At 40.4% G+C, this 25,416-nt stretch overlaps 1 protein-coding gene across 3 annotated transcripts in view; it reads right to left on the reverse strand.

Annotated features, from left to right (window-relative positions):
* Positions 1-25,416, reverse strand: part of IGF2R (insulin like growth factor 2 receptor) — a 69,008-nt gene that overhangs the window by 19,322 nt on the left and 24,270 nt on the right. For all 3 annotated transcript variants that reach the window (XM_014950975.1, XM_014950973.1, XM_014950976.1), the window contains 25 exons: positions 23,928-24,026; positions 23,393-23,522; positions 22,180-22,300; positions 20,621-20,735; positions 18,928-19,090; positions 18,596-18,776; positions 17,236-17,339; positions 16,636-16,800; positions 16,200-16,340; positions 15,456-15,602; positions 14,416-14,547; positions 13,847-13,994; positions 12,478-12,655; positions 11,815-11,930; positions 11,232-11,394; positions 9,530-9,709; positions 8,447-8,548; positions 7,655-7,756; positions 6,828-7,002; positions 5,315-5,482; positions 4,117-4,260; positions 3,096-3,274; positions 2,645-2,732; positions 1,186-1,392; positions 671-801 (listed from right to left, as the gene is read on the reverse strand). In XM_014950975.1, coding sequence (XP_014806461.1) covers positions 671-801; positions 1,186-1,392; positions 2,645-2,732; positions 3,096-3,274; positions 4,117-4,260; positions 5,315-5,482; positions 6,828-7,002; positions 7,655-7,756; positions 8,447-8,548; positions 9,530-9,709; positions 11,232-11,394; positions 11,815-11,930; positions 12,478-12,655; positions 13,847-13,994; positions 14,416-14,547; positions 15,456-15,602; positions 16,200-16,340; positions 16,636-16,800; positions 17,236-17,339; positions 18,596-18,776; positions 18,928-19,090; positions 20,621-20,735; positions 22,180-22,300; positions 23,393-23,522; positions 23,928-24,026 — 3,579 coding nt within the window. The remainder of the gene's footprint in view (positions 1-670; positions 802-1,185; positions 1,393-2,644; positions 2,733-3,095; positions 3,275-4,116; positions 4,261-5,314; positions 5,483-6,827; positions 7,003-7,654; positions 7,757-8,446; positions 8,549-9,529; positions 9,710-11,231; positions 11,395-11,814; positions 11,931-12,477; positions 12,656-13,846; positions 13,995-14,415; positions 14,548-15,455; positions 15,603-16,199; positions 16,341-16,635; positions 16,801-17,235; positions 17,340-18,595; positions 18,777-18,927; positions 19,091-20,620; positions 20,736-22,179; positions 22,301-23,392; positions 23,523-23,927; positions 24,027-25,416) is intronic.

Genomic DNA, 25,416 nt, shown 5'->3' on the forward strand with positions numbered 1-25,416 from the left:
TACAGAAGGAAATTATTTTCTTATTTAGACACGTTGAAGCTACCACAGTGTTTCAGTCTTGCTTCAAGAAGATCCAGAAACTTGTATTTACTTATTATCTTAGAGACACACTATGTCTCTGACCAGCTGAAAGCATGGCTTCTCCCAAACCCGAGTTTATCCACATGAACACTTCTGATAGAAGGGCAGCCATTAGGAGCTTCTGTCTCCTCCATGAAACAAGGGGAAGAGCAAAACTAACTCTAGGCGCCATTGTTTAAGAAGAGGAAGAAAAGCACAAGTACAGAGAGAGATACTAAAAGCAAGTAAGCTTATTTTTGTCTGGTCTGTCTGGTCGGGTAATACCTGCTTTCCTGCAGATTCATCCTCCTACCTTTTATTTCTTACAAAGAAATGGCTGTTATTTCTGAGAAAACATCTCCATGAGCTTTGCTAGGGGCAGGCCTGCCTTTCCTGGGGCACGACAAAGGTACCTTCTATAAATAGGAAATTCAAAATATTCCTCATTTTTTATTATCTCACAGGACCTTTCAATCTCCTGCCTAACCTGTAAGTGATTAGGCAGTCTTTGAGGGAAGTTAGTTCATGTTCTTCACCTTCCCCTACCACACATTAAGAAGATGGCAACCCTGGAAGACCTTACACACAGTAAGCACATTTTGAAACTAACCTCAGATGTAGTCTTGTCACAATAGAATAATATGGCAGTCGATCGTTCGTATATTTTATGACATTTTTCTCCACTGGTGTAATTAATCATTATTAAACCATTTTTGAAAGTCAATTTTTCTGTAAGCAAGCCTAGAAGCGAAGAGTTGAGAAAAGTAAACAGCTCATCCAGTAAATACATGACTGCAGTAATGCCTCTGGCTACAGGGTTGCACAGACAGCAATAACATGCACAATAAAGTACTGACAGAAAAACCTCAACCTTCCTCTAAAACTTGTCCCCTAGCTATTGAGTGAGCACTACTCCAGTACAGTAGGGTTCAGCTCATTCCTAATTGCATGTCAAGTTTACTATATACATGACATTTTATTTGCACATGAAGCAAGAGTGCTAGGACGCTTTATCTCATAAGATGGACAAGATAAGAAAGAACCCCTCTTGTATCACATCACAACTTGAATTACACCTTGGTTAACCTTCCCATTCTTTATGTTCCTTCCCATGAAGTGTTATACCTGCTACTTTTCTGAATGTACTGTCCATCTTCTTTACTTGACACGACGACACAGTGCGAGTCTCCGGTTTGCAAGGTTCTGTTATTTCTCCACAGACTCTGAAGTAGTAGTCATACTCATCTGTACTCACTTTTATGTCTTTATTGGAAAGTGGCTTCAGGTTATAAACATGACCATACCTTGGATCTTTCACCTGGCAATTCTCTCCTTTAAAGAAAAATTAAGAATTTAAAATACAATTTAGTATATATGAGTCATGCCAAATATGCTTAGGACAATTAAGGCTTACTGGCACAAATATGGCCACAAAAACGAGTTCTTCCTTCAGCCATGCTGAGGGTTAAGTACAGAATCAGAGACACTAAGTCCACCACTTGCTTAATTATCTGGAAAGAACAGCGAGGTCACAAGGCCAAAGTTATCCTAGCTGTCAGTTTTGCATCTTCTTTTAACAGCTATGGAGTTTGGTGAGTTAAAAAGTAATTGATCATAGGAAGCATTACCTACAGCTTGCAAGTCTACCAAGATGTATACAGAAATGGTTTGGAAAAATTCTAGTTCAATGAGTATAATCAGTATAATATTGATATATACATCAATAACTTTGCTGCTGGACCTCAGTTTTAAAGTGACCCTCTACTGAATATTCTGAAGCTTTTAAGAAAACATCAGATTGTATCACATGATTATTATACTCCCCTCAATCACCCAACAAATTACTGCCAAGCTAAAGACGAGACATCAGTTTCCCTCCCTTCAAAACCACAACTCTTGACACCAGTGTCCTGCACAGTAAGTATGTGCTATAGAGCAGGAGCTCATAAATGTTGCTCCTGTGTCACATGAGATCACTGGCAGTTTCAACAACGTCCAGGACTTTGCAACAGATCCTTTGCTGGAAGTCGGGATGTTTCATAAGGCATTGTCTATAAGTTACAAAACAAAGCCTGCAAGGGCAAAGAAGATACCTCACTTTCAACTTCCCATCTAAGAGGCAACCACATACCAGACCTAGAACCTGTGATTCCTTCCTGCACATCCCGGAGTCAACTGTAAACTCTGATACTTCCCCACTGGTCTCTCCCCCATTGTCTAACAAGGACAAGCTTACAGGACAGCTTCCAGTCTTTAGTGCGGGGACAGAGAATGACTTGCCAAGCATAGGATCAACGCACTGTCACGAAACCTGACACTTTAAGATGCCTGTGATTTGTCAGAGACAGCATTATTACTCTACCTTTTTTCCCTAGACAGGCAAGTACATATGCCCGTCATTCTAAATTGTACTTTTAATATTATAGGTGACTACTAGTTGGCTTAAAGCTCAAGAGACACCCCTCCGCAAGCCGGCACCTTTTACAGAAATATTCACAGGGTAAGAAACAAACATAGCTTCACTAAGTATTTACTTCTCGTAAAGGTTGGTTTGATATTTCAAAGCTCAAACAACTACACTTACCTTCTGCTTTGTGAACAGGACATGCTGCCAACGTTTTCCAAACAAATACGAACTCACAGTCATTCTCTTGCTCAAACACCGGCGATCCCTACAGAAAAGAGCCATATGAAGGAGGCTTACTAAGAATCACATTGCAAGTCTCAAAACATATGCACAGAATCCCTTTTTATTGCAGTTGCACAGTATAAGACATCCATTATCAAATTTCAGTACCCATTTTCAGCAAAGAGCTGGTTCTGGTGGCTCTCAGAATTCCACGATAGAGCTCACTGTTGTGTTCTACAGGCTCAGGAAAGTAGTTTTAAGGATGGACAGACAAGGGAAAAGCCTGTATACAAGATACTACTTCTTCGAACCAGCCTCCCTACTCCTGGAGAAATAAACAGTCTATTTTGTTATAGCAAGTCCAAGCTCTAAAATCTCATTAATAGCGATTGGCACAGAAAATTACCATTGTTTGATCACACTGGAAGATTATACGTGTAGAATAACGTTGCTTATCTTTGCATGTGTCACCATTCAAGTAGATAATGCTTAATGAACCATCAGTAGCAGCCTGTGGGTTCATCTGAATGACTCCAAGGTTCTTGCTGCTGTCAGAGTACTTCACACAAGATCCTATGGCACCACCTACAGGAAAAGAAGCAGCCTGTATTTTAGTTCAAAGATTTGACAACTAGACCTAACTTTACTGTAAAATAACATAACAGAGTAGCTTTAAACAAGCTTTGAGCATTAAATCAGACTGTCTCAAACTTCTGAAGCAGAAAACAACAGAAGTGTTTTCTAAAATAAGAGTTAGAAATTGTGTGCCTAAAGCCTTTGAATAGAACAAGTTACTGTCCTGCATTCACTGAAACCTTTAAAACTGCACTAACTTCTCTGCTTCCACAGACTAATAGAAGAGTACAGCAACAGGTTAAATAAATCGAACTGGCTGGAAGTGCAATAAAAGACAGTATAAGCTTCTCATTCTGCCCTCAGTTTGAAGGCTTCAATAACATTCAACTTTCCTTTCTTCTTTAAAAATAAAATCAAGGATAGTGACAAATACTATTCTTGATGCATTTTTCCTAAACGCATTCCCCCACATCTTAATGCACGAGTTCTTGTGAGCATCAAGACTGCTCTCAGTTTGAGGAAGTCTGTTTATTATTCCTTTGACATACCTCACCCAGGTCAATGCAGGTTCAGCGACTGAATGGGCAGAATTCAAGAAATCATAGAATGGTTTGGGTTGGAAGGGACTTGAAAGATCATCTAGTTCCCCATCCCCTGACACGATGGGCAGGGACACCTCCCACCAGACCAGGTTACAGAAAGTCCCATCCAGCCTGGTCTTGAACACTTCCAGGGATGGGGCATCCACAACTTCCCTGGCCACTCCTACTGAAATAACTAGGGATGTCATTCTGCATATAAGGTCTTGCACGAGAAATTGCAAATTAAGAAATGCTTCCCACGTGGCTTACCAGGGCATCCAGACACATAGGGCAAAGGCTTGCAGACATTCAAGAAAAATGTTCGCTTCTTTGCTTCCGTTGAAGTATCTATAGCAACCCATGGTTCACCCTCTTTGCTCAAGTCACTTAAGTCATACTCATTGCCAGCAGCATCTGAAAGAGATGCAATACATACAGTAAGCTGAAAGATGATTTATTAGATACTTGCAGTAGCACTCGATTTGAAATGATAAATGTTTCACTGATTAATACACATAATAAAGTAATTTTCAGAATCACATTAGATATTCATTGAGAGAAGGTACTCTTTCCATGAAGAACATTACTACATCAAGCATGGAACAGAGTTCTTGTCCTAGTTTCAGCTAGGAAAGAGTTAATTTTCTTTCTAGTGATTGTTGTGAAAGGAATGTAAATAATGCATATTGTTTTAATTGTTGCAATGTTTATACTTTTCAAGGACTCTCTTCAGCTTCCCACAGAAGCTGAGGAGGAGTATAGCGAGAACAATGGAATATTCAGTACCACAGATGCCACGCTCAGTATAGAAATGGGGGCCAGGGGGGTCAGAATCCACAATCACTGCTCGGGAAGGTAACAGTTCACTAGGTGGTTAGAGTGATTTGTGTCATTATGATTGATATTTTCCTCTTCTGTTGTTCTATTAAACTGTCTTTATCTCAACCCATGAGGGGTTTTTTTTCCTTTCCCTTTCCCCTCCTCCTCTCCCTCTTGTCCCTGCCCTTCTCAGGGGAAGAGGGATAACTGCACAAGTGGCTGTGAGGTCTCAGCTGCCGGCTGGGGTTAAACCACAACAGTTCCCTCAGCAGTTACTTCCCACAAGTAACTACTCCACTATTCCCAGGTGCATTTTTCCATAGGCCAATACCAAATCAACCCATTTTCTTCAAAGTTTGGCTGAAGTAGCACCCAACCATGATAAGGATTAAAGGTTTTCAAAGTAGTTATCAGCTCTCTCGTGTATGTTCTCTCTCTCTGTTCCACATTCACTTACCTGCCTTCATAAGTTAAGGCTGCTTCAAAACAACCTACCTCCTCTTCCTCTCTACAACTTCTACGAAGACTTCAATTCTTACAAATGCCTTCACAACAGGTATTCTTAAAGTGCTCCTCTGCAGAAGTTTGTTGTTCAGTTAATCCTGCCAAGATCTGTTGGGCAGAGCCCACCCAAATTTCAGGTACTTACCAGTAACCTGGCAGTCTACAGGAGCAGGAGCACAGGCCAGAGCCGTGTGAAACTCAAAAAAAGTATCATGGACGTTCAGCACACTGTTTATCTCTTCACGCACAAACTTAAGCTCTCCAGGATATGAATCATTACAAATGAAAGTCACCGTGAATGTGTCTGATGTTCCTGTAAAACAAACACTTATCTGCTGCTGGTTCACTGGGAAATATCTGAATTTAAGTTCAAGGTAACACTTGACGTTAAAATTTGCTAATGGTTTCTTATGGCTAACTGCTTCAAGGAACACACTACCTTATTGTTCATGGGGTTTTTAACTGTAAATAGACAAGCCTTCTTTAGAGAACTGTGCTAAATTGCCTAGCAGCCACAACTATCTCTCCAAGTGGGAGACCAGAATGCCTTGACACATTTCAAGAGCTTAATTACACTTCCACTGAACTGTGCTTCCTAGGTCTTTGACATGATATATTTGAAGAAACAGAAAACCTATAAAACGTTCAAGTCAGTTGTACCAGTAACCTCTAAATCACATCACATAACAAAATTTTGGTTTCAGGGGTTTTGTTTGTTTGTAAAAAGTTCAGCATAATGACAGCAGAACAAGTAATACCAATACTATTTAAGCAGCATATGTTAAGTTCTGTTGAGTCCTCCCTTCCACAGCCTACAAGAAATGGCAGAACTACGTGGGGGGAGTATTTGTCATCAATGTATCCTAGTATTATCCTAGCTCCCAAAGAAAAACACACGAGAGATCAATTACTTGTTACCCATTGCATATTAGGTACGAAAACATCACAACTGGGAAAATGAAAGATATCGCCATAGCAATTTGTACAGAGGACAAACATTCAGGAGCTTCCGAGGCTCCCAAATCCAAAATCCTGTTTTCCTACAAGCTGCTGTTGTTAAGGTTTCATACGCCTTTCTATGAAAACTCAGTTTCAGTACTGTTGGAGGGCATGTAAAATCCAAAGACTAGATATAAGTTTCTCATTAGTCTCATCTGCGAAACAGACTTAAATGAATGAATTAAGCGTACATGAGGTACTAGAACACTTATTCAAAAAATTCCATTTGAGAGAGTATAAGCTTACTGAAAAATGACCTTTCAGATATGAAACAACTTTAAAGAGTATTATTCATTAAACTGAAGCTTAAAGCAATGACTTCACTTAGGAAAAGAACGAGAGTTCATTTTCCTTGTTTTCCCAGTTTGACTATCCATTTCTCCATGCAAGGAGCAATATTTTTCATCTACTCAGCAAGGAAAAAAAATCCTGTACTGTATTTGGTCTGTTTCCAGGAGTTTTAAAATGCACATATACTACTGGAAACTGAGCCATTACCATTCTGCATGATTTGACTTCTTCCTAAAATTTTCATATGACCTAGTTTGTTTAAGCGACGACCAAACTCAGCAAGTTTCAGTGCATGAACAAAGGGAGGAATGAAGATCATTCACATAAAATTTGTACAATATCAGCTGCTGCATATTTCCTGAACTCACCTGATTGCGGATTAAAAGGACCTCTGTAGGTAAGAGTTAGAAACCCTTCACCAGACAGATACAGGGTTTTGTCCAATTCCACCAGCCTCACCGATGTCAGACTTTCTGCTTCACATCCAGCAGCTGGTTTGCCATTGATTTGACCACAATCTGGCATGGGTCCACAGATGTTTAGCTAGAAGTTTTGAAAACATGTGGGTGTCCACCATATTAACCACATCAGAAGAATTAGGTCCAAGTAGCCATTTCTACATCAGTAAAATTCACTTGCCCAGAACTATTTCAAACAGCGTGAAATGTCTGTCATTTCTAGACTGCAAGACAACCAACTATAACACAGGAACAATATCTTCAATGTTCAGCTTGCAGGATCCACAAACTAAACCACATTCTGAACTTCTAGTGGGGATATCAAGTTTATCCTTAGGTTAAGAAACACTATGGTAGTACCTGCAGACAGCCTAGGAGTACTGACACATGCAGGTTGCATTAAGAACGCTGACATGGACAGATTAAATCCCTTTCTAGTTTTCCACTGTCCATTTCTTCAGCACCAGCAGATAAACTGGTATTACGCAACAGAGTCCATAACTGGCAAACCATGCACAGCCTCCAAAGTGCGGCCACCGTATGTTTGCTAAGAACCAGAAGTTCAATGCTTTTAAGACCATCTGAGATGTAATTAAGTTATACCCCATTCCTCCCCTCAAGCACAAGACTTTCCTGCCAACTGAAATTTCATAAAAGGATTGAGTCAAAACTCTACTTGCTTACTACACAAAACTGGAAAACGCAACAACAGCATCCATAAGCAACAGAAACCTTACCAAGAACTTCTTCCCAATGCCAGAAGCCATATAGCCCTTTCCAGAAGCTAACGGCTGCAGATTGAACAGAAAGCCAGTGTTTGGATCTCGCACAGAGCAGGACTGAAAAAAAAAAAATTACAACAGTATTATTTTCTCCTTCTGCATTTCTTATGTTTTGTCTCTAACTTGTTTAAAGAGCCAAAGAAGTGATTTACACATAGCCTGTGTACCAATCAGCAACTTAATCTGGCCAGTCAGAATACAGCTCTGGCAGTAGCAACACTTCATTCAATTACTTTGCACAGCTGTCCATTGACATCAGCCACATACCAACATATCAAAGTGCAATTTAACAGGTGACATCTATCAGGTTAGCTAAGAGTCACGAAGTTTAAACTGAGGGTTGTTTTCACAATAATGTGTTTCTGTTGAAACCTGTAAAGTAGAAGCAACTGAGTAGTTCAGTATAAAAAAAAAAGCCTCATTTGATGATCCGTACACAAACAAGGACAACATATATCCTTACATATAAGCTCAGTTTTACTAGCAACCTCGTAAGAGAATGAAACATGTGCCACAGCAAGTAAGCTGTTCTTGAGAGAACACACTTGAACACTTCCATCAGAAGTCACACATTTAAGTAACACTTCAAGAAGAAAGCAATAAAATATCCCAAGACTCCATGATGATCAACTTCAGACTTCACTGTAGTTAGTTTTCTCCAAGAGTCATTTAAACACAGCAACCAGGAGTGCTAAAAAAAAAAAAATATGTTGAGACTATGAGTACAATAACATCCTCATTGCTCACCTGAGAATCATCTTTTGTTTCCTTGATTGGACAAGCAGCCTCAGTTTCCCATAAGAACGTGACCACACATTCCTGAATAGCTATAAACCGTGGACTGCTGCTCTGGAAACAGATTGTAGAGAGAAAACCAGAATAAATGTAAGAGCCAACACCTTCTCACGTTTGAGATTCCACTTTTTGAGAAACTGTCGGGTTCTTCTAAAAGACTTCAATACAAATGCACACAATTCCCACCCCACTTCCCTCTCCCCTATTTATTTTGAAGGTCACCAGTCAAAGTTTTGTCTAGCTAAACACTTAGCATGTCGTTACACTTCAGCAAAGAACTGAATCTGACATCCAAATATTCAGATTAAATTCAATACTGAATCTAGATATGCATGACCAGACCTTGACTCAGTCTTAAGCTTTGAAGAGTTTTGGGATATAATACATAGTCCACTATGTAAAGGATTAAAAAAAAAAAAATTAAGCAAGACAAAAGGTTGTTAGCTGAGCTAACAAGGTACCAGGAGTATTAATTATACACACTTCATTTTGGGGTTTTCAGGCAAAAGCAGAGTAGTTCACAACTGCTCCAAGCCACAGATTCTCACCATACCTCTTGGGCTGAAGATCATGGGAGTAAGGGGAATAACAGCTGCAGATTCCCAAGCCAGCAAGAACAAGTCTAACGATCCCCTTCAGTATGTGGAGTTGTATCAGCAAAACTTTATAGATTTAAGGACTCCTCTAGAATCAACAAGCTACAGAGGACACAGAACCCAAGTCTGAAGGTGCACTTTACAATATTCTTCCTCTGAAGAGCATCTGCAATGTTGGCATGAACTCCTCCTCATTCTTAAGTCCCCATACCACTGTTCACTGAGGCAGTTTTTAACTAGTTCTTGCTTATGATAAAATACTCAGTCTGAGACATATGCTTCTCTAGCATCTAATTCAGCTTTGTTTTTACATCTCTAAGTGGTCAAGAAGTCTCTCGTCATGAATCTACTATACACGACACATCTTCACATAGCTTCACATTACATGATAGAAAACCTACAGCAATGAAGCAACAACTGAAAGATCATTTGTCCTTACAAGAGTGCCCTTGGAACACATGAAGTGGATGGTGGTGGTATAAGTAGTTTTCTTTCCATCAGCATCAATGCACACAGAGCCATTTGCATAGGTTAGAAAAATGTGTCCAGGTCTTTCAACTACTAGTTCTTTGCTGGCAACACCAAGATTGCTAATAGAGGTGACTTCAGAGTAAGAAACCTAGAAATAAAGAAAAGCATGTCAGCAATTCTTAACTCAAGTGATGAACTACAGACACAGTCAAAAAGAAGAAAATAACCTTTTGTATAGAAGATTATTGTGATAGGTATCTTGAGAGTTTTTAAGATCACAAAGGTGTAGAGATCCCCCTGCATTTCTCCCCATTTCACATATTTAAACAGACAAGCTCCACAAAAGCAAGTGTGGTTTGGTTTTTTTTGTTGTTTTTATTTTTAGTACAATAAGGTGCCTGTAGTGCCTCACAATAACCATCCTCATCTCATCAGTTACACAGCTTAGGAATTTAGGGAGGCCTATGCCTCATGTGCAGCAAGTAGGGCTAAATTTTTACAGCTCTTTAAAACACAATATGTGGAAGCCTCCAGGCATTCTTGGAATTGACCTTAGGAATTGGCTATGCTTATCAAAGCCCAAAAACCACTTGTAGAAACTGGACATTAAGACAACAGTAGGTGCTACTACCAAGGTCCACATTAATCTTCACTTCTGGTGTTTCCTATTGTTAAGGAAATATTTTAAGTTAGCAACAGCAATAAAGAGAACAATAAATCTCCAAAGTCTACAAAGACTTCTGGGATTTTTTTATCCATTTTTTTTTTTTAAAAAAAAAACAAACAAAAAATGCCTCTGCATTGAGGCTGACCCAATGTGCTCACTTTTTACTCCAGTGTCTTCAGCAACAAAGTAACGAAGCCCTAATGTGTCTCCACATGTAGAGTAAATAGCCTTTCACAACAAGGAGTAATTCAGGCACAGGGAGCTAAATATTACTAGTCCAAGTGCCATGATGGTGATGTACACATTCAGTCACTCAGACACTCTCTTCAATATGGAGAGAAGGTGTTCTCTCCATTTTACAGATGGAATTATGACAGGTTGGTGAGCCTTTAGCTCAACTGAGTAGTACTGAGTGAGGCCTTTGGCAAAGTGTCCATCCAGCCTGCCAGCACAAACAGTCCCATGAGAAATTTTTGCAGTTCAGGGAAATACAGAAGCAGAAACCCATAACCACCATCATGTTGTTGCTGGTTTGTTTTTTTTTAATTCCTTGCTTGGCAACTTCTGCCTTATCTACTCCTCAAAGCCAAAGAGAGCTCAAAGAACTTTTAAACACATTTCTTCCATAGTTCAATCTAAAACAAGCCAGAAACAAGAGAGAATGTCCAGCAGGGGACAGATTGTTCCTAAGGCAATGCTAGCAGTCTCTGCAACCACAGCAGCTTACACAGAAGAGATGCAGTTTGTCTGCCTCTGCAACACAGGGCAAAGAATCATGCATGTCAAAGGCAACACTGGTACACTCGTAAAAATTAAAGCCTTAGTCTTTGAGAAGGTGGACAGGAGGCCTACTGTTCTGTAATGATTATGCCAACATTACAGATACACAGAATACCGCTGGATTTTGCATGAAGCGGCCAGAATTCATGTGTTTATCTTGCATATCCCTTAATCTCACTCACTTGGTAAGCCAGCTCTGAGCTGGGCTGGAAGGGCTACTCACCTGATCATGCCGATATTCCATCTGACAGACAGATGCTCGCCGGTCACACCCTGGGACAGCAATCAGTGGTCGACAGACATTTATGTAGTACTTCTTGCGTTCACCTGGTCTTGAATTATCCATGGCATACCAGTTTTCACCTCTCTTCTCAGATTTTGCTAAGCTGAGCAGGAAGAGAAAGTTCTACACTAAGAACACACATTCTTCACAGATTTCTCTAGCTTTCTCTGTCAGTCTCAAGAAACAGAACAACCATAAGGTATTTCAGAGTAACTTTTCTCCCTCATATTTTTAAGTGTTACAATTAAAAAGAATACTTCTAGGAAGCAGAGCACAGCTGACACAGTAGTAAGATTTTATTAAGCAAAACCACCCCTAAGAGTCAAATTATATCTTAGGAGGCAAGCCAATATACTAGAGGGAAATGCTGTCTTCATTTCAAGACGTATGCAGTTAAGATTGTCACAACAGATGTAGTTTCTAGTGCTGCCTGCACAGGTAACCAACTTCATCCAGTGCTAAGCTTCCAGCCAGAACACTAAACTAGAATAGCCAAGTTATAATGTATATGTTACTTTCTTACCTTGACAAGTCATATTGGTCCATGGTGTTGGGATCAGTCACAACACATTCCAGTGGTATTTCAGGACAAGCATATTCAGTGTACCACCTGAAGTTGTAGGTATAGCTGTCTTCTATCTAAAAAACAGTGGAATAGGTCAGTGAGGCTTTCCACGCAGAATTCTTTGTGACTCACAGCTACTCCTTTATACGTTAAGCCTGTTATATCCCAAAATCAAGGGGAAATATCTTCTCAAACTGATTTGTTTAGGTCTGTTTCGTCGTAGACCTTGTCATTCACTATGTCACCAAAAATAGTCTTTCCAAAAATAACAGAACCAGAGGAACTAGAGCAATGTAACTGCTGTCTTGCTACTTCTCAGTTTGTTTTAGTCAGCTAGAAATACAAGATGATCAAAAGCACTAGTAATTACACAGCTCAGAGACTACAGAAAAGTGAAGTAAGAACGTGGATCCAGGTGAAAAGCTTACTGTTCAGTGGTGAAGACAAGCTTTGTGGCTGCAACAACAGGCAGCTATACAAGACAAATAACTATTTCCCTTAGTCTGCCTTATAGATACTGGGTATTTCCACCAATTAATCCGTGCCTGCATTGCCCTAGGAGCAATTATTGTCAGGATTTTGGGATGAAGATCCTTCCCTTCTTCTTACAGAACTTCTTACCTGATACTCAGGCTGACCTATTCCAGCCTGACGGTCACACAGGAAAGTTATAAGGGTAGATCGCTGTGTTTTCTTCTCATCATTGTATGCTGTACCGTTTTTGTAGGTCAACTGAATCAGGCCATCATAATATGAAAGTTTGGAACTGGGCAGTCCAAGATTCCAAGACTGATCCTTACTAGAAAAGAAAAAGTGGGCTTTGATACTGAACAGAATGCAAAATTAATTCTTTCTTTAAGAGAAGTCTTACAATTAGTAAGCAAACAGGTAAGTTTATAGAAGACACCATAATAAGGCAAAAGAATTAAGTAAGGTTGCCTAGATATACATGAACTAGGATGAACAGAATGCTGCCAAAAGGAACCTTAAAGCATGCACAGGTATCCTGCTTTGGAAAGGAAGTTGTACCTTGCTTAGATATCTGGAAAACTTTAACATTCCCTTCTCCAGAGGAGTCAAACAAGCATCTTCCCCAGAGAAGAATTCAAACTGCAGACACCCTAATGCTGGGCTTAAACTGGTTCCATGCAAGTACACACGGACAGAGAAGACTTTGCACTGCACAACAGCAAGTCTTCTCACTCGAGGAAGAAAACTGCCTTTACATGCTCTTAGCTTGGGACCAGCTTTGGTTCAGGGGAGTTTCTTTGCTCCAACCTAACACTGGCTCTCTATCAGACCTAGGCTGACCACCTTCCCCTGAAGAATGTTTTCAGTGTCTGCAGTGAACTGTCTTTGGCTGGAGAGTAACTCAGATAGAGCCAACTCAATTGCAGCTGCATGTGTTTGCACTGTACCATGTCTCTGGCTACAGGCTGACCTAGAACTTGAGGTGTACAGATACTGTCTCACACATAGCTTGTAGAAGATACCAGTTAGAGTAGTAGCACACACTGGGATGGTGTCCGCATGGCACTTAGTAGTAGAACCAGTGCAACACCCAAGCTCTGGGCTCCACCTCTGCATAAGGCATCCACTAGTCACCCCAGCACATGAGTGCTTCTTTAGGCCAGCTCTTGGAATCCAGCTCACCCTGAATCCAAATTATGGGTTGGTTTAATACAGCTACAGAGGTTAACCTACAGCTTACAGTCCCTATGAGAAACATAAGGGGGAGCAATGGACACACTCATTCACTCTCAAAAGTCAGCTCAAGCAGGATTACATGTGTGTGTGCACTTTGCTTGAAACAGCTGGCAGCATAATTACTGCACTACCACATAGTATTTCTACATGCAAATTACCTGAATTTATTATAGGTAATTTATTGCAGCAATTATTTTACATGCAAATTGTTCACTGTTACACACAGACAATACATCGTGCAACAAGAGATCGTCTATTATAGACAACAGAACTAGTTACTCACCTTTGTGTGACTTGGCACGCTGCTGATCTTGTGTGACACAACTCATCCGGCACACTGCCACAGATGTTTATGTAAAACAAGTATTCAGGAGTATTAACTACATAGTACCCACTTATCTTGGCCAGAGGTGATAAATCAAAAGAGAAGCCTAATCGGGAAGGAATAAGCTTTATCAGTTTCATTTTTTCCTGCCATCTCTCACAGGTTTGATTCTACCAGTCACACAGCTAGTTCATTTCCTCCTGAATAAGTTTCCTTCCATGTAACTACTGTTCCAGAAACAAATATGGACATACTAAAAGCATGTTTTCTTATGCAGAGATATTTACCACAGAAAAATGCACATTACACCTATTTTCCTCCACACACTATTCAGCTAGGGGAATATTAAGGTCCTGCTGTCCTGATCTTCCATACACATGTGCTTAAAATTGCTGTGCTCAAATGTTGTGGGTGCTTAGACTTGGGCTGAACTTGCTTTGTTCTTGTGCATCAGAAAGACTCAGTGTCGTGACAGAAGTTCTGTCCCTCACGACCTTTCAATTTGCTGAACATAAATAAATACATACCTGCCTGAGGATCAGAGACTTGACAGTGATCTCCTTCAGTTTTAGACATGACACAGGCAGCAGCAGTATACCAATCAAATGCATACGAACATGCACCCTCAGACATCAAGATTGGAGCACTTTCTAGATCACCTGGTAGCACAAGAGCAAGGTGTTACACATAGACAGTCAGGCTTCCAAAAGGAACTATGAATTTAAATCTAGGAACACACACTCCTCCCTAACAGCACACCAAGATTAACTGTTAAAGTACCTCTCCTCTGAAAATGAGGACTAAAGAGAATAAAAAATTCCTTGCACAAATTCTTTGTATCCTCCTCAGAATAAAAGTTTAGCCCAGAGGCGAAGGTGCACTGCTCAGTCTGTTTCTGAGTACTATCACCCTTCATAAAAAAATGTTTGCTTTGATACACAAACCTTGTGTTTTGCTAGAGAGCAACAGCTTTAATAGGAAGTAGTGTATAACCTGATCCTAACAGCCAGCACACTTGGAGGATTTAGCTTCCTCAGGCTGAGGCAGAGGAATACAGGTTTTGTATTTCCCTGGGAGATGGTTAAACTAGTGGGCTATTATATGGAGATGAACAACACGAACAACTGCAAATGCTTCTGCTTTTTGGAAACTGCAAGCAGTCTAGACACAAAACACACTCATTGGAAAAGAAGGTTAAAGTATTTGATCTCCATTCAGAACCAGTCTTTCCCATCAAGAAAATCTAGGGACAGAAAGTGCTTTGTATAGCTTCCAGGTATTTGTGGAGCTTTAAACAGTTAAACATACTTCCACCACGTTTGAGAGAATCTTAGCTCAAGAGACTTACTCAAGGACCTTTAAAGAGTACTTGTATAAAAGGCGAGAAGAGATAAATACCTGCAATTACATTGCTGTCATCCTAGTAAATAAATCACAATGTTTCAGCTTTTGCATAGAAGGAAATAAAAGACAAAGGCACATGCTAATGTTTAGCACTCATGCCTGAGCATACCAAATGACCTCCAGTTTTTAACTGGATCAGAGAACAGGGTGTGGATATTCTCACCTGGTCTGCATATTAGAGTGATGACAGTTTTGATTTTTTTGTTAAGACCACAGCTGTCTCCATTGGAATAGGTAAGTTGAATATTTTCTCCAACCTTTTTAGGAGAAGATACAAATGTTCCAAGATTCTTAGTATTGTTGTGTTTATCTGCAAAGACAGTAAATACATTTTTATCCAGGGAAACAAAAGTGATGAAGTTGACACTATTAAGAGAATATTAACTAGCCAAATGAAGAGTCTTAAGAAAGCACATGAGTAGAGTAGGAGTTTGATTTTAACCTCACCAAAACCACGCTATAAACCCTGGAGGAGAGTAATACCATTCTTTAGTTAGAGAAAAGGCTACTTGCATCATTTCTTCTAGGGTCTTTGGGAGCACAAGAGAAATGTGCTCTTAACTTTTTTTTCCTCCAATAACTGCAGGTACTCAGAGTGGCCAACTCCATTTGCCGAGGAAGTACCAATCTTCAGAGCTCTTTTAAAAAAAAAAAAAAAAAAAAAACCAAAAAAGGGTGTTTTTTTTCTTAGCAGGGCGGGGGGTGGAAGGAGCTGCATCGACAGCTCCACTAGCCAGAGGCACTTTGCAAGGAGGAAAGTAGAACTCAAGATGTGGGCAGGCCTCAGGTTTCAGAGCCTCAGGGCACATCCAAGAGACACCAAGCTATTTACAGAACAGCCGGGAAAGCAAAGGCTCCAATCTTACAACATTTTATAATCTTATTGTGGACACTTATATTGACTCACCCACGGAGCAAATAGCAGCATCATCTGGACAGCTGGAAGCTCCTCCTCTCTTCAGCACTTTGTGGCAGACATTGATGTAATAATGTTTCCTCCCTGCCTCCAAAAAGCTGCTGTCCACAGCTTCCCAGTTCTGGGCTAACTCTGAAATACAGAGGGTCATTAAGGACAAGTCACCTTGCTTAATCGTTCTAGCCTCTCCATGCCAAAATGCCTTCTATCACAAAAATGGACCCACATTTAAAACCACGTCAGATGACAGCAACCAAGGCAGTCGTGGATATGGCTACTTCCATAATGCACTCACTCCTTTTGGTATGAGGGAAGTGAACACCAGTACCCAAGAAATTCACTAAGTAAAAGCCAATTAATGGTCAGCTACAGAACTGCACCTGAACTCATGACAGAAGTAATTGAAAGCTAGTTTACATTGCCATACCTGAACTGCGGATCAGAGGTGACAAGTCATAGTGCTTCCTCTTATCAGCAACTCTGCAAAGGAGATCTTCTTTCTCTTTAACACAAGCATACTTTGTATCCCAAGTGAAAAAATACGTGCAGTCCACTTCACCAGTAAACACTGGAGTTCCTTTGCCGTCATTGTCTTAACATTGAAGATGGATAAACAGATGTTAGGTTTCCAGTGGAGGAAGGGGAGAAAAGCAAGGAAACTTGAGGACTAGCAATAAGCAAGGAAGATAGAAGTCCAGTCCTTCCTTTTGCTGAACAGGACTTGTGTTTGTGGTTTGGGTTGGATTGTTTTGGTTTTTTGTTGTGGTTTTTTTTGGTTGTTGTTTTTTTTGTTTGTTTGTGGTTTTTTACTGTTGGCTAAGAAACAAGGCTCTTTTACACCTCAATATTCTTGATCATCAGTGCAAATTTAGAACCACAGTGCTACACCAGCCATAGAAATTAGCACTTACTCTACCAATATTTATTCCTTGTGTTAGCTGTGGCATGCACTCCTTCAAACATACAGTCTACTAGCAAGCACAGAAGTCAAACCCTGAGCAGAGTAATCACAGCTTGTTAAACTCACCTGCTGTTTCATTGCATTCAAAGTTTATGACAGTCATTCTCTGAAAGCCGGAACTACACGCATCCCCATTCGGATAAATTAAAGTGAGATCCCCATCAGAATATCTGAGTGAAAAAGTCAGTTTTAGATAGAAATGTGGGATCAGACAGTCACGCAGTGTTCTTCACATAACAAAAGCCACACTCCTATTTATGTAGTAATTGCCTCACTCAAAGGGAAACCAAACGCTTTTTCAACATTAATACTGACATTTCTACTGCAACAAAGGCTTGCATCTGCTGATTCTTCTGGTTACCTTTCATGAATTTCTATGAAGTTTAAAGAATGCTCTGAAGCTATTCCAGCCTTGAACAGAATAGTCTATTTTAACTGAAAGCACAGGTATTCTATTTCAGTTGGAAGGGACTACACCATCTAATCCAACTGCCTGACCAATTGCTGACTGATCAAAAGTTAAAGCATATTAAGGGCATGGCCCAAATGCCTCTTAAACACTGACAGGCTTGGGGCATCAACCACTTCTCTAGGAAGCCTGTTCCAGTGCTTGACCACCCCCTTCGGTAAAGAAATGCTTCCTAATGTCCAGTCTCAACCTCCCCCAGTGCAGCTTTGCACCATTCCCACACATTCTAGCAGTGGATACCAAGGAGAAGAGCTCAGCACCTCCCTCTCCACTTCTCCTCAGGAAGCTGTAGAGAGCCATGAGGTTGCCCCTCAGCTCCCTTTAATCCAAAGGTGGAATATCTGTTCCCATTAGTTTATTGCATGGCTATTTTTGCTAGTCAAAGAAGTCATACTTCCTGAAAGAGTGCTCCAACAAGTCTATCACGTGCTTACAGAGTGGAAGACCATATCTAGGTGAATAATCTTTGCTTTGCAATCTCATGCAAACTATTGTCCCAGTATTCCACTTGGGTACCCTGAAGGTCTTAAAAAAAATTTAAAAGAAAAATCACGAAATCCTGGACTTCAGTAGTCTTGGATTTGATTAATGCATGCTGTTTGCAAAGGAAGCAGAGATGCCCTCTTGTTGAAGACAGCTTCTAAACATCCAATCCTGGTACCACTTTACATGCAAAACTCAAGGAGGGCAAGAGGTGACACAGCACAATCTGCAACACTGGCAACAAAGCTGATGAAAGTTTCTTCCCTATCTAGGCAATAGCCTCTACCAATCCCATCTGCTCCTTTGTTTGCTAACACTATCCTGGGACAATGTTAATGTTTTTCTATACAAAACTGAGCAAAACCACTTGCATTTTCTATCAAATATTGCTTACATGACAAATAAGAGCATCAACTTTGGAAACAGAGATCAGCCATTCAGACAAGTTAACAGGGCTAAAGAGCCTTTACACACCTTAGAGTTTGGTTCTCAAATCTTCCTGCCACTTTTTGCTGGTTATTTGAACGTTTTACTTGGCAAGATGAAGTGTAGCCTGTGCTGTCCTTGCAGTCACCTGCAGCGGTTTTCCCACATACATTTAAGTAATAGTAATACTCCTCTTTGTCATCTTTGGCAAAATATGGTGTGACATAACCTGAATGCATAAGAAAAAGAAAAGTGATCTAAAACACAGCAGAACAGATGCAAAACCCCAAATATCTATAGAGGGCATTATTCCTATCTCCAAACATGGAACTGGAAAACTGGCTAGTCACACCACCACAAAAGAAAAATAGTGAGCTTACCTGCATGTTGAGTAAGTGGTGTTAAATCAATGGAGATATCATGTTGCTCATTAGTCAGCAGACAGTTCTTACTCTCCAGGTAATCCCTGTGACAGGCATACTCAGTAACCCACTCAATTTCATACCGGCAGTTTGTTTTTGCCGTGAGTTTGGGACCTGCACTCTAACACAGAAGTGAACAGAATTTAAATTACAACTACAGAAACTTAGTTGAGATACAATCTTTAAAGCAACAGTATCACGTTCATTTAAGGTCTAAAGTCTAAGGACTCATTTCACCTGTAAATTGCTTAACCGCTGCATACATTGTCTCTGAAATAGGTGTTGAGAAAAAAGTAAAACAGCTCTTATTAATGATGTGGCAAACTAGAAGTCTAAACAGAGGTAAAGTATCAAGCATTAGCAGAAGGCGAGCAGCAGCAACAGTACATGAAAAAGCACTTTTCATTAAGATCCTGGCAAAAACAGAGATATGTGAGCCCAAATTGCTAAGCACAGCTTAGATTGTATTTGCCTCAGAGGAGTCCTCAAAGAAAGGAGCAGAGATCAAGTGTTCTCCAAAGGCAAAGCAGCCTTTTAGACACTGGTGTTTTAGCAACTTTGATTCCCTCAGTCCAAATCAAGACTGAAAGACATTTGAAAATTCTTCAGCCAACACTTCCACTGGGTGCATTTTCTGTAGTGAAATACTTTTGCACCTCTGGAAGAAGGCGTAGTCTTGCTTATCATCACTTTAAAGGCAACATTTAGAAGCTCACCACGTTTCATAAATTTGTATTTCTGCCACCTACTAAAACAGGCAGATACACAGGCAAAGTATCAGGTAAGTTACAGGCACAAGTAACATTAGCAACGCTATTCATATACTACACGTGTGCATAGTTGTAGTGAGATATTACAAAGTGACAGTAGAGAAAGGCCTGTGGTTTGTTTCTGCAATGAGGAGGATGAAGCATGGTACCTATCTAGGTCAGACAAGAGACAAAGCATTAAACAAAAAGTTATCCATATGAGAGTTCCTCCTTCACTAACCTGCAACAAAAATCATCATGATATGAAATGGCAGAGGATTAGCAATAGCCACTCTAGCCCATTTTAAGGAGTACGGGTGGCTGGCATCACATCAAAGTGATCATCATACTGCACCGAAGCTACGCTAAAACTGTGTCCTGCAAAAACTGAGCTGCTGCTTAACACTACAGAATTTATTTAAGGTAATTTACTAAGAAGGCTTATGAGCTCCTATTATAGACTTTTTCCATACAGTGACACTTGCTAGCTATTTTTTTTTTCCCCCTGAGGAAGGCCAGGTTAATAAAGAAACAAGTTACAGACAACCGTTGTAAGCATGCCAAGCCTAACTGATGATGGAAGAGTGCTCATCAGCAAGCAGAGCTCTGAGCCAAGAATTAACACTGTACTAACTCTGTCCTATTCTCAGAGGAAAGTTTTGATCCCAGGAAAGAACAAATTCACAAAAACAAGAAAGAACACACACCAGGAAAATTTTATTTAAGTTCTTGGTTATCTTTTACACTCTTCAAAAAGTCTTCTAGAATTTATTTAGATTCCTAAGCTCCTCACAAGCTGCAAGACAGGAGGAATTCTATTCCCTTCAGTCTTCAATAAAAATAAGAAACAATGCACACAGAAGTTAAAGACTGTTTAACATAAACTAGAACAGCAAAGTTACCTCTTCTCCCCTCTTTGATGGGCACACAAAAGTGATTGTCACCGCTGGGTTATGGCCTAGGCAGAAGTCTGGCTTTTCTTCATCACTGTAAATTCTCTCATAAGTCAATACCAGCCTAGAAACAGAAAACGGCAAACCAAAAATGTAGTTAAGATACTATATGCTGTACAGAAGAAGGATATTTTTGAAAAAACATCCGGCCTTTGCTAGATACCCAGGCAGGCTATACTAAAGTAGCCCTGCTCCTGAAAGATACTGTCATGGAGGTCTTTAATATTACAGTTAACCAAAATAAAGGCTGAGACAGTCCCAGTAAAATTACTTAATACAGCATCCACTTGCACTTCAGTTAAGACTCTCCTCAATGCCTTGTAACCCATATTGTAGCAGGAACTTGGCTGACAGTCACAAGAACACTTTAGTTTGCTCTCAAACTGCTGGAGAGCAGATGCGACAGACACCCTTGCAACTTTTGGAAGTAATAACCACTCATGTTTCACCATATTCCCACACTTCACTATTTCTGTATGTATAACCTCTTTCCATTCCGCCCCCAGAACTAAAAGCAAGATGAACTGATGAGCAAACTGAGAGAAGCAAGACAAGTGGGGCAGATCAGACAAGGCAGGAGTAGGAGACTGAAACACAGTAACTATCTGACAGGGAGAGACAAATGGAAAGATGACTTGGATGAGAAAACAAGGAGACTGGCACAACTTCCTAACTAAGCATTACTGTTCTATACAACCTAACAGGCAGAAGACAACAGCTCACGGAAGGGTGACAGCCTGGCTTCTGGTCAGCCACATCTCTAACTGGCCTGGACAGAAATACAATCACCTTACTCTCTTCCCAGGCCACCCTAGTCTGATAGAGCACGCAAAATGAATTTTCCTCAAGCAATGAAGAGCTCTTCAATCCTAGCAGGAATAAGATAAAGCTTTATCACCAAGCACTTTTATAGAGGGCTAGTTGCACTTTAATACAGGAACAAGCTTGTGCTTCCTCAGATGCAAACGTCTGCCTTGGTACAGAACACCTCAGCCACTTGTTTCATGCTGGGGAAGAATCCTGCAATCACCAACTTAATTTATAAACCAAATGAAAACCCACAACCCTGTCACTGAAATAACCCTGTTATTAACCTGGTTTATTCTGTTTGCTTTCTTCAGCTTGCATCTGAGTTAAAGGAGCACTGCAGGAGTCAACAGGGTACTACTGACTCTACAGACAAGGTAAAGAAGCTCAGATGACCTGAAGCTCAGAAAGATTAGCATGTTAAGTCAGTTCCCTGAGCCACACCAGGTTGTCTGGATGGCTTTTTGGTGGTTTTTTGTTGTTGTTGCTGGTGAAGAAAGTTTGATCTGTTATGACAGTACAGCAGGATGCCTGAAAGACTCTGCCCTGCCAGTATTTAAAGAAAATTTTTCTGACAGTGCTTCAAGATTGAAGTGGTATCCATGTGAAGTTTTAGAAGATTCATCCATTACGAAGACTACTTTTTCCAGCCCGGACGACTGAAAAGTGTTGACAGAAGTATCACCACAACAGTGACATACCTGTCTTTGTCATGAAGTTTCAGCTGTTCCTGCGGACGGCCAACATCATATGCCCGACCTTCGTGTAACAAGCAAGCAGCACTGCCAGCTGGGCAGCTTATGGTCTCTCCACTTGAGCTTCCTGTTACAGAAAATAGAACACAGGACTCAGTTTGTGAGCCCTGCTCTACCTGAAGTATCTTATTATTTTATCTGTGGGCTCACTTACCATTCAATGCTTTACCCTTTTTTAAAAATACCTTTAAAACACATTAAAATGCCAAACTGCCAAGACAAAACCTGAAGTGCCTGTGATATAGGGGGAAGTTCATGCTGCCCTGGTTTTGGACAGCAAATTCACCCTTCCTGCCAAAGTAGCTGCATCTAGTTTCCAGTTGCTAGTACACCTGCTGAATGCACAGGGCTTTGAGAACTAGAAATGTGCCAAGGATATTTTTTTTTCCCCACAACACCAAAATGATACCAAGTAACAGGTAACCTCGCCTCACAGGGGAAGGCTTTTCCCCTCCTTTGCTTCTTATAAACCAACTTATACAAAGCTGTCAGCAAAATGTTTCAGACTAATGGGATTTTTAAATCCCATTTAAAGAACAGACCTGCCACTAAAACTACAAGTATTAAAACCCTTAACAGGGGCACAAAATACATATTTAACTGTAGAGTAAAAAGACACAGTGGGAGTATACAGCTAAACTAGCTTTTTCAGCAAGTTTCAAATGAGTGTTTGCTGGTTTAATTCCTTATGTATATCGCTCCCAACTGAGATGAAAGCGCTAGCCACGCATCATTACCTACCCAAGCAACCAAACACTATTTTAGATGCATCTCAGGACATTCACTCAGAACTAAGCAACAGCCTGAAGTGGAACCCAAAGTAATAAATCTAGAGCACATGAAGTGCTATGAACCATCTCAGTCCTATTTCACAGCACACAGAAGCAGCAAGAAGACAAGCTGAGCTCTTCCACTCAGTCCAGTTTAAATCAACTTTTCTAACAGCAATTGCCCATCCAGAAAGGGCATATCTCTAAACACCTCAATAGTTGGAGAATAATAGTTGCCTTCACAGAAAGCAGCCTTCAAGTCATCAAAAGCAGCATGGAACAATACTTCTAAGATCTTTGGTCATGGCACATCCTCAACTGAGTCTCTGGAAAAGAACCATACTACTAGAAATTTATACACCACAGATGACACAAGCAAGAGTTCACACCTAAGTCCCTGCAGATGTTTATAAACAAGGAATCATCATCAGAATCATCCACCAAGTAGTGTCCTGAAACTTGGATGAGAGGATTCAGGTCATGTTTCTTCAAGTCTTCATCAAACACGTAGCAAGGGACCTAGAACAACAATAAAAAAATTACATGCAATCCATGCTACACAAGTAAGGGGGAGTTATGAACAACAGGCATATATAAAGCCAAGTTAACATGCGGAAAAGGTTTTTACTTCTGGAAGCTCAAATACTTAAAGCTAGACATGCTGACTAAAATGAGGCATCAGAAGTTAGACTGTTATGCTCTAGATTTTAGAAGAGTTTTACTATAAACAACCATCCAGATGACAAAAAAAGTCTTTGAAGAGTTACTTAGAACTCTCACCTCCACCCACTTTCACAGATGCTTTATATGCCTATGTAAATGTTAGGTCTATGGAGGTTGCTGGGATTCATTTAGCGTGGGGGCAGGTGGTTAAATTGCCAGATGTATGAAGAGTAACTTCTGCATGGATAGTACATAGATTACCTCTTTCACAGGTTTAAACAAGTTTTTCTTGCAAGCCACAAAGGTCCTCCATTCGAAATAGTGCACACATTCTGTTGCTGTTACAAATTCAGGGGTACCCTATTTAAAGAAGAAAAAATAATTGTTGGAAAAACAGACTTCATTTTTATTTTACATCTTTAGACAGCAAGAAGTTCATTCAAGAGATTAAGAAAAACAGAATACAGCATGTCACAGTGCAAGGGCACACAGTTTCTTAATAGCACTTGTTAACAGCAAGTTTGTTATTTAACAGCTTTGTTGGTAAACGCAGGAAAATACAGGGTGTCAAATCCTTCCTAGTCTGCATATGCACCAGTTCTCAAATTAACACGTGCCAGTCCTCGTATTCACTAATTGTACTACATCTGTGCCAATAGATACTGGCAGAAGCACCAGTCACATTTAGTGACTAGAAAGAACACCAACAGAAATGTGTATACGCAGATGAACAGCAAGGCAACACATGGTTTACTAGTTCCCCGTCTTTTATCCTAGAAAGACTGATTAGCAATCTCTTCTGCTACACAAAGTATACCTCTGATCTTAGCTACCTATTTTTATAGGCTCATGTTAATACACATTTGTATCTATTTCAAGATAGGGTATCTACCACAGTTCAGGGCTGGATGCTCAACTGAATGTCTCTACTTTGAGAAAGACATCCATCAGATTTTTGCCTCCTCCCTCCCTCACCTCAGCTAGCAGCACCTCAGCATACTTAAACTGATTCCCTCCCTGTTTAACCCTGCCATAAAAGTGTTGGAAACAAGTTGTTCCAGACACTGTTACAAAATCCTTTGACTAGGTCACATGAAGAACAGGTGTTAGAACTACACTAACTAGAAGAAGTTTGAAGCTCATTATGATCTGGTGTTATAGCTGGAGTTGAGCAATAATTTTTAATTTAGTTTCAAGAGTCATCTGCTGAAACAGAACAGGAAGCATTCTCATCTCTGCTGCACTGGCACTGTTTGAATTGGCTAGGTTTCCAGGAGGGGGTGTGCAACAGTACCATCAGTGCCAACAGCAGCACTAATAAGTACTCGTCCCCGATACACAAACACGTAAACTGATCGCAGCCTGTAGAAATACTAAGCTGTGCTATCAGTTAAGTGTGTGGAAGGTGCAACTCCAAAAGCATGTGGAGATGAACTCCATACACACAGGCCCCCTGGGAACTTTTTGGGTTCTCCATTCACACTTTAGGCAGATTCTCATGAACAACTTCTCCCCCAGAATCCCAGCTGGACACAAAGCACTGTTAGTTCAAGTATGGGCAGACAAAACCTAACACTTACTGTTGCCAGCTACACTGACCCATAACAAAGGTCAGTCATTTTCTTCAATGCTGTTCTATTAAACAGCCATGCTAGGTCCACAGCTTGGGCACAGCAAGCATTTAAACAATAGTTCTCATTGTTACAGCACCCTGTACAGTGTTGACTCACTCTTCCATATTACACTATTA

This window comes from Calidris pugnax, unplaced genomic scaffold, assembly GCF_001431845.1.
Source record: "Calidris pugnax isolate Ruff unplaced genomic scaffold, ASM143184v1 scaffold24, whole genome shotgun sequence".
In the NCBI taxonomy this organism is placed as follows: Eukaryota; Metazoa; Chordata; class Aves; order Charadriiformes; family Scolopacidae; genus Calidris; species Calidris pugnax.